General features: G+C 39.8%; 1 protein-coding gene across 1 annotated transcript in view; it reads right to left on the bottom strand.

Annotated features, from left to right (window-relative positions):
• Nucleotides 1–7,546: 7,546 nt before the first annotated feature.
• Nucleotides 7,547–13,323, bottom strand: part of rgs17 (regulator of G protein signaling 17) — a 44,245-nt gene continuing 38,468 nt past the window's right edge. The window contains exons 4-6 of the mRNA XM_084141981.1: nt 12,800–12,871; nt 8,149–8,380; nt 7,547–7,822 (exon numbers count right to left, since the gene is read on the bottom strand). Of these exons, the coding sequence (XP_083998107.1) occupies nt 7,634–7,822; nt 8,149–8,380; nt 12,800–12,871 (493 nt within the window). The 3' untranslated portion in view covers nt 7,547–7,633. The remainder of the gene's footprint in view (nt 7,823–8,148; nt 8,381–12,799; nt 12,872–13,323) is intronic.

Here is a 13,323-nt window from a genome sequence, read left to right as displayed (position 1 = left end):
ACTGTCGGCTGCAATTGTGTTAAAACACTGTACAGTAAGTGTATCTTTGGTATTTGTAAAAAATAAAATAATAATCTTTATGATATGATAAGGTTCAAGGTTTCAAAAACTGTATCAGAAGCAGGGAATATTAACGTTTAGACAGAGCGTCAGGACTGGTTACACATTCCCCAGGCAAAATAATAGTTTGGATGGGAGCCAAGGACTGTATATAGCCGTTTGTGACCGGGAACAAGATTTAGGCCTACAGGATCATGTTAAACAAATGGTGTTCAGTTTTAAGCAGACAGTGAATAATCAGAATAGTACAATAGTCAAGGAACTAGTCTAGCAGTTATTGTTCTGGTGGGCAAAAAACAAAGACATTTGTTTCTTAGTTGATATCATGGCCTGAATCACTGACGGACACCTGTGGTGGTAATATTGACCAATAATACTTTGGGGTTGAAAATAGCCTTTGTTTCTTTGGTAATTCCTGAAAAGCCTCATCAATGTACTGTATCTTTGTAGATGACTGGACTTGGAAATCAATTGAAAGATGATGGGAGTAAGGTATGGATGACACTTAAGAGTACAAAATCGGTGTGGTCAACATACAAAACAGGTGGAATCTAATGCTGTTCCCACATTCTTTCAATATCATTTTGTCAACTTGATTACACTGTAATGTGGGAAAGTAATCAACATATTGTGAGTGTTGGTCTTGTGACAATTTTACATAAGAATTCTAAATTGATTTTAATTGTTGTGGACAATGCATTGGAGGCAGCATTTCTGAACGCATGGTAGGTGACAGTCTCTCTACAAACCCAAAGGTGAAGTAAGTCAATTATATGTAATTTCATGAAGAGCCAGTATCTTTGTTTGCACAGGCATACTTCCCCATTCTCAAATCTGGACGCATATAAAAAGGTACCTGTGACAGAAAACTATCTGGTATTGCCAATACCCAAAATCATTCTACAATTTATATTATAAAAATCTATGTAATGTATACTATTATACAAAACCCAGCAAGGCAAGTTCACTTATAGTATTTATTATTATAGCATTATTTCAATCAATGTTTGTGTGGCAGGGTGACAGTGAGTCACCACTAATGTCCCCTTGTGGACATTACAAATGGTTCTGATGGGGTTAGAGGAAAGAGAATAATGAAAACATGTTTAGCGCTTAGAGAAATAAAAAAATATTTGAGCAATGAACAAACGAATAAGACAGGTGTTTATAGGTATGACCCTCTGAAAGCAAGTACCCAAGCTCTCTCAGTATCTGAATATAAAGCTAACCCAGTGGACAAAAACAATGTACATCGGACCAGAGGCGTCATGCCCATAGGGGGCAAAGGGGCATGTGGCCCCTCAGATTTGTCCTGTAAAAACTTTTATGAAGTTGGCTTTAGCTAGCTCAGATAGATTCCTAATCTCCCAACCTCATAACTAGCTACCAAGAAGCCATTTCAGGCTATCAATCAAGTGAGAGTAGCTAGCTTGTCTATCTATCTTGGCTGGCATGCCTGCTGGCAAGGTTGGTAGACTCTAGAAAAGCAAGCAATAACTAATATACTGAATAAAACTCATTCCTTTCAAACGTTTACCCAGATTTGAGCAGAGAAGCATATTTATTTTATTTTAAAAAGAGCCACCAGTCAGGAGGATACAGACAGCTCATATAATTAAGCATAATTATTATTACATTTACGTCATTCTTTTTTTCATACCCCCTGTGTGAATCGAACCCACAACCCTGGCATTGCAAACACCATGCTCTATCAACTGAGCTACATCCCTGCCGGCCATTCCCTCCCCTACCCTGGACGACGCTGGGCCAATTGCGCGCCGCCCCATGGGTCTCCCGGTCACGGCCGGCTACGACAGAGCCTGGATTCGAACCAGGATCTCTAGTGGCACAGCTAGCACTGCGATGCAGTGCCTTAGATTATGGCTCTAGATTGCAGGAAAAAGCTGTTTCAGGTGTTTGAAAAATGCAAAATTCTCCAACTTAAGGACGGGAGGGCATAGCCCCCTTCCAGACCACCTCCCAGCCATCATCATGTACTTTGTGCCCCTTCAGATTTTGGGGGTGCATGACGCCCATGCATCGGACAACCTGTTTGGTTGTCCATCAGTTATGGATCTAGTGACCATTATACTTAGCTTGGACATAATAATGTGGTACCGCATTAAATCTTAAAAGGGAACATTGCAATCACATTTCAGGTGTCTTGTTATTAGTGAACATACTTATTGAAAGTGTTAATTCAGCCAGTCAGTAGTAATATTAGTTATTAGCTCAATGTATTGTTATTAATTAGTTATTATTGTGTTATTCATGGGTTATTGTGCTATTAAGGAGTTATTCATGTGTTGTGTGCAGTCATGAAGAAAAACTGCACCCTTATATCTACAGCATTTTACCATGACAACCTGGATCTTGTACAGTTAATTCAGTCTTATTACATTCTGGTGGTCTGACAAAAAAGACCAAGTACCGAAGTAGCCTACAGGTTTGGAGGATTGGGAAAGCAACCAAGAGGTAGATGTTTCTGTTCTTGTGGATTTAACATCTTTGTTAAAGTGACTAAAATAGCCCTTCAACCTTTGTGAATGTGACTATGAAGCACCCTTGGAAACAACAAGAAAAGAGACTGTCCCTTGATTGTACAGTAGAAATGTTTTGAAATTCGAAATGGTAGGATTGCAAATGACAATATGGGTTACGTACAGCAATAATGACATTGAATGGCTCCTTAGATAAAGAGATGCTCATGGGCCTGAAAGAAAACACTGTGAATGGATAATAAAGCCTCTATGGATGAAGGAGTCTCGGACTAGTCGATCAGTCAACAGGTGTATTTTGCAGAGTGAACTGTCATCTCACCAAGATGTCATAACACAGCCACAGGTCAGACAACACACATATTTATTTGTATTTATCAAGTGTTGTTTTTTTCATCACGAAGGCATATACTATTTTCTCTGTATATTACTTGTTATATATATATATATATATATATATATATATAGAAACAAAAATAACGGTACATTTTGGCTGAATAAGATATGAATATCAGCAAAGGGCAATGTAAACCATGTTCCATCAAACTTAACCTACCCTTTCCCACATTTCAACAGTAACATATTTGCATAGGCAAAATGAGATTAGCCCTTTAAACAGTGTATTTCCTGAATTCTTTATATATCTAAAAATCTTTTTCCAGCTGAACACAATTAAACAAACAAAAAAGTTAACTAGGCTAATCGTCCTTTAACGCTTAATACATATATTTTCCGTGCACATTTTGTTTACAGTGTTAGGCTTCAAGTAGATCTAAAAACAAATTGTACATTGACAACTAGATGTGAAATAAATTAACCAATATGAGAGGTAGTGAAAACCCTAATGAAACTTAAAGGAGAAACACAGTAAATAAGGCCAATGCTTCTCTAATCACATTAAATCTGACACTTTAGATCAAAATATTTTTCTGCCAACAAACCTCTATCACCTTTCAAAGCCATTCATTCTGAATTGAAAGTCAACATTTGAACGGACATGATACTATGCCTATGATACCACCTCATGTCATTAATTCCTAAATCCTTGTTGAAATGCCAGTAAAATGAACAACCATTTCTTTCCATGGAGTGAAAATAATCAGTTACTCAGAGCATAGTCAAGAAATGACAGTGACACCAGAGAACACGTCGCAGAAACCTGCAATACTACTCTTCACCCAGTGTAAAATGCTAATTGTGAATCATTCAGAACCATTTTCCTACCTAATTTTATTTGCTATTGGCTTCTCTTGCGTTTCCAGGACGATTGCTCACCGCATGAATGTAAACTTGGTTTGATTGCACCATAATTTCAGTGTCCGGTTGGTCAAACATTCAGAAGTTACAGCTGAAATAACATCTAAACTGAGCAAGTCATTTTTTAAATGTATTATTTCAATGCGAGTTGTCATTAATAGAGCTACATAAAAGGTATCCTCTAACTAACCACTGTGGTGCATGCATACTGTATCACTTTTAGTGTATCGCTCTTCATTAAAAGAGTATGCAAACACTATTGCGAATGAAAATATCTATAAAGGTGGCTGAATTTGAATGAAATATAGGGAATGTTAGAATATTGTTGGATGTTCAAAATGGCTGATATCATTAGGCTATGCTATATGTTCATTTTTGTAAATGAATACAAACGGAAAGACTACATCTGATCCAATTGCACTTCAATCACCTACAGTATATGGGCTTTTATTAAAACCCTTAATTGAATTAAATAATGACTGGCCTTGGCACATGAACTTCAGGTAGTATGTTCAAACAGAAGAGTGGCACTGCTTCAATGACACTTGAATATCATTACCCACCAGTGGTGATAATACACACAACTCTCCCTCTCACAATATACTTTACTCATGCACTGACCTCTGCAAATCAACAGGTGACGAAGGCCTGCAATAATTTCTCCATGTTTAAATGTCACACTTGCAACAACTAAAAAATCATTGAACATATATTTTAGGCCTATATGTTCACGGGATGTTAACTATTTAAAATGTTTTGATACGTACACTACCGTTCAAAAGTTTGGAGTCACCTAGAAATGTCCTTGTTTTCGAAAAATAAAATAAAAAATGTGTCCATTAAAATAACATCAAATTGATCAGAAATACAGTGTAGACATTGTTAATGTTGTAAATGGCTATTGTAGCTGGAAACGGCTGATTCTTAATGGAATATCTACATGGGCATTCAGAGGCCCGTTATCAGCAACCATCAGTCCTGTGTTCCAATGGCACGTTCTGTTTGCTAATCCAAGTTTATCATTTTAAAAGGCTAATTGATCATTAGAAAACCCTTTTGCAATTATGTTAGCACAGCTGAAAACTGTTGTGCTGATTAAAGAAGCAATACAACTGGCCTTCTTGAGACGAGTTGAATATCTGGAGCATCAGCAATTGTGGGTTCGATTACAGGCTCAAAATGGCCAGAAACAAATAACTTTCTTCTGAAACTCGTCAGTCTATTCTTGTTCTGAGAAATGAAGGCTATTCCATGCAAGAAATTGCCAAGAAACTGAAGATCTCATACAACGCTGTGTACTACTCCCTTCAAAGAACAGCGCAAACTGGCTCTAACCAGAATAGAAAGAGGAGTGGGAGGTCCCGGTGCACAACTGAGCAAGAGGACAAATACATTACAGTGTCTAGTTTGAGAAACAGGTGCCTCACAGGTCCTCAACTGGCAGCTTCATTAAATAGTACCCGCAAAACACCAGTCTCAACGTCAACAGTGAAGAGGCGACTCCGGGATGCTGACCTAAGCAGAGTTGCAAAGAAAAAGTCCAGTGTCTGTGTTCTTTTGCCCATCTTAATCTTTTATTTTTATTGGCCAGTCTGAGATATGGCTTTTTCTATGCAACTCTGCCTAGAAGGTCAGCAGCCGAGTCGCCTCTTCACTGTTGACGTTGAGACTGGTGTTTTGTGGGTACTATTTAATGAAGCTGCCAGTTGAGGACCTGTGAGGCGCCTGTTTCTCAAACTAGACACTGTAATGTATTTGTCCTCTTGCTCAGTTGTGCACCGGAACCTCCCACTCCTCTTTCTATTCTGGTTAGAGCCAGTTTGCGCTGTTCTGTGAAGGGAGTAGTACACAGCATTGTACGAGATCTTCAGTTTCTTGGCAATTTCTCGCATGGAATAGCCTTTATTTATCAGAACAAGAATAGACTGACGAGTTTCAGAAGAAAGTTATTTGTTTATGGCCATTTTGATCCTGTAATCAAACCCACAATTGCTGATGCTCCAGATACTCAACTAGTCTCAAGAAGGCCAGTTATATTGCTTCTTTAAATCAGCATAACAGTTTTCAGCTGTGCTAACATAATTGCAAAAGGGTTTTCTAATGATCAATTAGCCTTTTAAAATGATAAACTTGGATTATCAAACACAACGTGCCATTGGAACACAGGACTGATGGTTTGTTATAAATGGGCCTCTGTACGCCATTAAAAATCAGCCGTTTCCAGCTACAATAGCCATTTACAACATTAACAATGTCTACACTGTATTTCTGATCAATTTTATGTTATTTTAACGGACAAAAAAATTGCTTTTCTTTTGAAAACAAGGACATTTGTAAGTGACCCCAAACTTTTGAACGGTAGTGTATGTATCTGTATCTACGTATGTATCTGGACGGCAGGTACACACATTAATACATGCTGGCAATTTTAGGAAAAGAAAACAACGACTCGTCTCCAAAATCTCTATTCACCTCCCCTGGCCATCCCTGGAAAGCAGAGAGACTGTTAAAGGCACGGGGCTCACTGAAGATCCAAGCATCTTACTGGAGTCTCACTAGCCAGGCTTAAAGACAGATGAACATCTGGTGAACAGGACTGGAATCCTCCAAACCACCTCTATATAAACAAGTCTGATTCCACCTGGCCTCTTCTGCCCTCGGCTGGGCTGTTACTTAGCTGGCACTGACCCCTTCAGTCTAGGACTAGCTACAGCTTTAAAACCAGAAGCCATATAGGCCTACTTCATAATTCTATGTGTCTGCAATGCATCAGACATACCGCTATCTTATACTTGACCTTCCGAACCAAGGCATCGTGATTACTACTATTTATATTATAGGCAGTAGAAAAACTAAAAAGTAAATGGTTCTCTTTCATTCTCAGAGCTGTAAAGTGTTCATGATTTATTGTATGAAACGACTGAATTTAATGTTTGATTTCTTTTTCTCCAACAATGATTCCAACCTCTGACATAACCTGTGCTTCTCTCAGGGTGAGATGGTGCGGGAAGGATAGAAAGGTCCACTAAACTGTGGTTGTTGCCATAACAAGCAGCTCTTGTGCTGCCCTTTTCACATAAAGGCATTGTGATTTCCTGTGGAAAGTAATGTTCATAAGACATTTAGCTGCCCAACCACAATTCTAGCCCTTCTCCCAGTTTTAGAGTTGTAAAGAACGCAAGTGCTTGGATATTAACACTGCTGTAAAACTTTCAACCTTCTCAAAATCAATGACTGCAAGCTAATTGGCAAATATCAATATTCCCTTCACATAACACATCAAGAGTTTGACAGGGTAATCCCTAGAACAGAAGAAAATACATCTCATATTCAAGAACCTTTGCAGTCCACTGCTAAAATACCAAGCTACCGTAGAGCGAATTCCATTACCTTGTTACATGCAAAGTCAGTGATTTTCCTGCTCACCGCGGTCAAGCTCTACAGCCATCGTAAAAAGGACATTGTTTTTGGACTGTAAAAATGGCTGAGGCATGGGACAGAATTTGAGAGAGAAAAATACAGAGCAAGATAGAGAAAGAGAGAGCGAAAGGAGGAGAACTCAAAAGTACAGTACAGGAACAATGGGTCTGTCCTTCCTTTTGTTTCTCTTTGTCACAGTAGCCCGAGGAGCTCTTATCTGCAGTTAAACCAGGAACTAACCCTCAGGGCCTCCTGCGAGCAGACACTTGAAATTGCTTAAACTATTCATTATTTTCTTGTTTCTTTTTTTAAAAATGTTTTGAGGAAAATATCAAACCCAGTTCTGGCACCTTATTGTCTTCTTGTTTTTTTTTTTTTTGCTTGGGGGGAGGGTTACTTTAGGTGTCAAGGCAGGAGCTTCTCTTGCTGTCCAGAAGGTCCCTGTAAAAGGAGGAGTTGAGGAAACGGGGGTAGGAGTCTCTGTGCATCAGGGTGTAGATCTGCAGCTGGGCCTCCTCGTACATCATGTTGCTGGGCTCCGTCAGGCTCAGGTTGATGCCTTCCCTCACCCGCGAATCCAGGCTCACCTGGAGGCAGAAGAGGGGGAGAGAACAGTGACATTGCTATCACACAAAGCTACAGCGGAAATGGAGGGAGGTCATGTTATCAATGGAGATAAGGTCACCTCCCACCTCCTCCTCTTCAACCACTTTGAGATGGGGGTTTCAATATGTCTTGGAATCAGACCTGAGTCAAATACATGTATGCCAAACATCGTCAAATACTTCAGCTGTACGTGCTTTAATTTTCCACAATGGAACCAATGGAATAGTCCCGAAAGCAACAAAGTAAATATCAGCCGAGTGATACTACGTGCCAGTCAAACTCCTGCTTCCAACGTGCTGGCTCCTACCTCTTTCGGCGATAGAATGGAGACGTAGTCCTCGTAGATGATCCTGGCTTTCTCATCGATCGCAGTCGGGTCCGTCTCCTTCTTCAGCTCCTCACAGGCCAGCCAGAACAACAGGTTCTCTTCGCTGTACTCAGAGCGCAGAAATTCTCGGAAAATCTCCCTGCCTTCTGAGGAGCGCATCACCAGCTCGAAGCTACGGGCCCAGGCTACCACCTCGTCTAGAGTGGGTTGCCTAAACACAGGATACCAGGAACCCAGTGTTAGCAGTCTGGACTCTCACAATACACAACAAAACAAACAACCGTGTTATGCATCCCTCCAGAGATGCATAACACGGTTTCCACAGGCTGTTTCAATTGGCAATATAAATAGTAGTGGTCATTTGTCATACACACATCCTTGAAAAACGTAGATACTGGGCTAATGATAAACATGAAAAGAACAAAAGGCCTGCACACTGTATGCCAGTGTTCCATAAGCTTCATGACCATCATGGTTCCATTTATGATCCATATTACGGGAGGTATGTTGTTGTTTTTTCTATCGCAGGACACATTTGATAGGCGTGGGGGTGCTAACTAGCCTAATAATTATTTTGATAACAAACAATCTTGTTCAGTCATGCTACCATATTAGCTAGGTGGTAACAACCTGGTAACTTGACAGGCACACATTTGGTTGAAGATGGCACAAGGACAATGGGAACAGGGTATGCAGGTAATTAGTGTGCTTGTCAGAACACTACTGTTATTCCACATACTTATTTTGTTATTTAACCTATTCACAATTTTGCTAGTGTATTTACTTATTTGAAATCTGATTTACCTACTTGTGTCTTTGAAAAGAAATTAAATGAGGCTATGCATTTTTGTAGGCATTCATATAGGTACTATGTCATGGACAGTGTTGATTATAAGTCATAAAAACGAGAATAGGCTATATTGAAATGCCCCATACCTCAAATATCCTGTTTTGTCATTTTAGAGAGATGTCATTTTAGTATTGTGCACAAGCTGCTATAGGCAGATATGGTAGGGGGACTCAACGCCAAAGATCTTGCCTTTATACTGTTATATGATGACACATTTCTGCAAGTAGTCTGCCTCAACCACCTGAAGATTCATAGCCAGGTGGTGATTTAGATTCATAGCCAGGTGGTGATTTAGATTCATAGCCAGGTGGTGATTTAGATTCATAGCCAGGTGGTGATTTAGATTCATAGCCAGGTGGTGATTTAGATTCATAGCCAGGTGGTGATTTAGATTCATAGCCAGGTGGTGATTTAGATTCATAGCCAGGTGGTGATTTAGATTCATAGCCAGGTGGTGATTTAGATTCATAGCCAGGTGGTGATTTAGATTCATAGCCAGGTGGTGATTTAGATTCATAGCCAGGTGGTGATTTAGATTCATAGCCAGGTGGTGATTTAGATTCATAGCCAGGTGGTGATTTAGATTCATAGCCAGGTGGTGATTTAGATTCATAGCCAGGTGGTGATTTAGATTCATAGCCAGGTGGTGATTTAGATTCATAGCCAGGTGGTGATTTAGATTCATAGCCAGGTGGTGATTTAGATTCATAGCCAGGTGGTGATTTAGATTCATAGCCAGGTGGTGATTTAGATTCATAGCCAGGTGGTGATTTAGATTCATAGCCAGGTGGTGATTTAGATTCATAGCCAGGTGGTGATTTAGATTCATAGCCAGGTGGTGATTTAGATTCATAGCCAGGTGGTGATTTAGATTCATAGCCAGGTGGTGATTTAGATTCATAGCCAGGTGGTGATTTAGATTCATAGCCAGGTGGTGATTTAGATTCATAGCCAGGTGGTGATTTAGATTCATAGCCAGGTGGTGATTTAGATTCATAGCCAGGTGGTGATTTAGATTCATAGCCAGGTGGTGATTTAGATTCATAGCCAGGTGGTGATTTAGATTCATAGCCAGGTGGTGATTTAGATTCATAGCCAGGTGGTGATTTAGATTCATAGCCAGGTGGTGATTTAGATTCATAGCCAGGTGGTGATTTAGATTCATAGCCAGGTGGTGATTTAGATTCATAGCCAGGTGGTGATTTAGATTCATAGCCAGGTGGTGATTTAGATTCATAGCCAGGTGGTGATTTAGATTCATAGCCAGGTGGTGATTTAGATTCATAGCCAGGTGGTGATTTAGATTCATAGCCAGGTGGTGATTTAGATTCATAGCCAGGTGGTGATTTAGATTCATAGCCAGGTGGTGATTTAGATTCATAGCCAGGTGGTGATTTAGATTCATAGCCAGGTGGTGATTTAGATTCATAGCCAGGTGGTGATTTAGATTCATAGCCAGGTGGTGATTTAGATTCATAGCCAGGTGGTGATTTAGATTCATAGCCAGGTGGTGATTTAGATTCATAGCCAGGTGGTGATTTAGATTCATAGCCAGGTGGTGATTTAGATTCATAGCCAGGTGGTGATTTAGATTCATAGCCAGGTGGTGATTTAGATTCATAGCCAGGTGGTGATTTAGATTCATAGCCAGGTGGTGATTTAGATTCATAGCCAGGTGGTGATTTAGATTCATAGCCAGGTGGTGATTTAGATTCATAGCCAGGTGGTGATTTAGATTCATAGCCAGGTGGTGATTTAGATTCATAGCCAGGTGGTGATTTAGATTCATAGCCAGGTGGTGATTTAGATTCATAGCCAGGTGGTGATTTAGATTCATAGCCAGGTGGTGATTTAGATTCATAGCCAGGTGGTGATTTAGATTCATAGCCAGGTGGTGATTTAGATTCATAGCCAGGTGGTGATTTAGATTCATAGCCAGGTGGTGATTTAGATTCATAGCCAGGTGGTGATTTAGATTCATAGCCAGGTAGTGATTTAGAGAAATTCATTGTTATAGCATGAACATTTTCAAACGGCTAGCAATTGGAAACATAGATCAGGGGTGTGGCCCTTATGGAAAACTATTTTATTCAAGCCTTATTTTTAAAGCGATAGTTAACCCACATTAAAATGTAGACCGCTTACCTTGAAGCAGTCTAAGCAGACATGAAGAGACTGCAATCCATACTTTGGTTAGCCACTGCAACAAACCAACCATTCCATTTGGCTGACTTGTCTATATAATAGCGGAATACTTTGGTATGATCCTAATCACCACATTCAATGACAACACTTTGAACCAGTGCATCTTCCTGAGAGCATTTTTGACCTAAAGCCTCGCACACATCGCACTGTGGATCTAGCATTCGTCTGCCGATCGTTCAGCGCGCTGTGTTCAGGGACCACCCACTGTAGACATCTGACTGCCAACATTTTTCACTTGATTCTACATGTAAAATCGGTGGGCACTCGGTTCGCAAATTACTTTCACAGGTGCTAAGTAATCTCGGCAAGCAAACACTATTGGTGTGAGGGTAAGAGTCATGGCTACAGGAACCGATTGAAATGTAATTCAAAGGTGGTAATTAGGAGCATTCAGTGCAGGCCTTTCTGTTATTCATGTCTCAATCGACAAAACATGCTAAGCATGTCACATGCTGAAGTGTTTCCATTATTACAAGCAGGACTAGGTGACTAGAAAAATCCATCTCACTTATTACAAGAACAACATGAAGAATGAGTGTTCCAAGGTAGGCCTCAGGTTGAACCCGGTATCATGGCCACAGCCGTGTGAGAACAGTATTTGGCTCACAATTGTTTGAGAAGCCAGACAGGCTACATCGTGTAAATGCAGCTGAATGCTGAAATCCGACAATATTACATATCACACAAATAATAAGCACACAATGTCCTCTGTAGCTCAGCTGGTAGAGCATGGCGCTTGTAACGCTAAGGTAGTGGGTTCGATCCCCGGGACCACCCATACACAAAAACAAACAAAAAATGTATGCACGCATGACTGTAAGTCGCTTTGGATAAAAGCGTCTGCTAAATGGCATATTATTTATTATTTATATACCGCAGAGCTGAGCCCTATACTATATAATGGACCTGCTAATGTCCTCAGTTAAGAGCTGTTTCAGTCAAATAACTGAAATTGTGAGAGAGGTGGAGAGAAAATAAAACTCATGCTCTAATTGGCTAATACAGCAAATGAGTGAGAAACACACAGGAATAGATATTGACACAGCAGCAACGTAAAGAGAGAAAATGAATGGGCCAAAGCAGTAAAACGAAATGGGCAAAATAATTAGACTGCAACATTTCTGGCATGCATTCTGGCAAATTTCTTGCATGCAATAATTACATTTTCTGGCATATTTTCTGGCATCCTTTCTTGAGGTAGCCAGTCCTAATGTATAATGTCTATGTACAATATGTACTGTATAATGCCTGTAAAGACAGGGATGCACGGACGTGAACAATGGCCATCAGCTTATGTGACAACATGAAAACTAAAATAACACCTCACTGTTGTACTTCCCTTTCTTGCACTAACACTTCCACTTGAATTTTCTTACTAGGACTGATTTTGCTGATAGCTGCTTTGTTGAGGAAAGTTTTACTATGACTGTCATATGTGGTTGTCTTATCTAGCACTGACTGTAAGTTGCTCTGGATAAGAGCATCTGCTAAATTACCAAAATGTGAAATGATATCAAAACAGTTTGGTATTTTCTCAGAGACATCGTATGTAAAAAGGCATAGCTGGCAACTTACTGCTCCTCTGTGGCTTCAATACTATCCATTTTAGTGCATGTCCGTTCGGAACGCTCCATGTGGTCCTCATTCCTGGAAAAGGAGAAGCAGAAGGAGATCAAACATTACTATTGTTTTCAAACATATTCCATATTCAATAATACTTATTCATATGGCAGTCTCAAGGTTGGATGTTAATGTAGGATCTTTTTTGAACTACTGCCTGAGAACAGGTATGTATTCTTCTGAAAACCAGTGAAAACTAGACGTGAAAACAACCTGTGAGTGGAGTGAAGCTCCCTGCTATTTACAGTACACAAAACCTTTACAAAATCGCTATACCGGAAATGTACATGTTAAACACGTGTTGGATACACAATAATTACACAATAACAAATTATATTGTAACACAAATTGAATTGTAACACATTAACAATATATTCCACCTGTCTGTCCTTTCACAAACACCTGAAAAGCTAGTTTGAGGTGCATTTTTTGTTCCTAAATACATTACAAACGTATTGGAAAGAGGTTATCTAGTAATT

The sequence above is a fragment of the Coregonus lavaretus genome, assembly GCF_964263955.1.
Source record: "Coregonus lavaretus genome assembly, chromosome: 25".
Taxonomy (NCBI): Eukaryota; Metazoa; Chordata; class Actinopteri; order Salmoniformes; family Salmonidae; genus Coregonus; species Coregonus lavaretus.
Note: the sequence above shows the minus strand (reverse complement) of the source record. Positions and strands in the feature narration are given on the sequence as shown.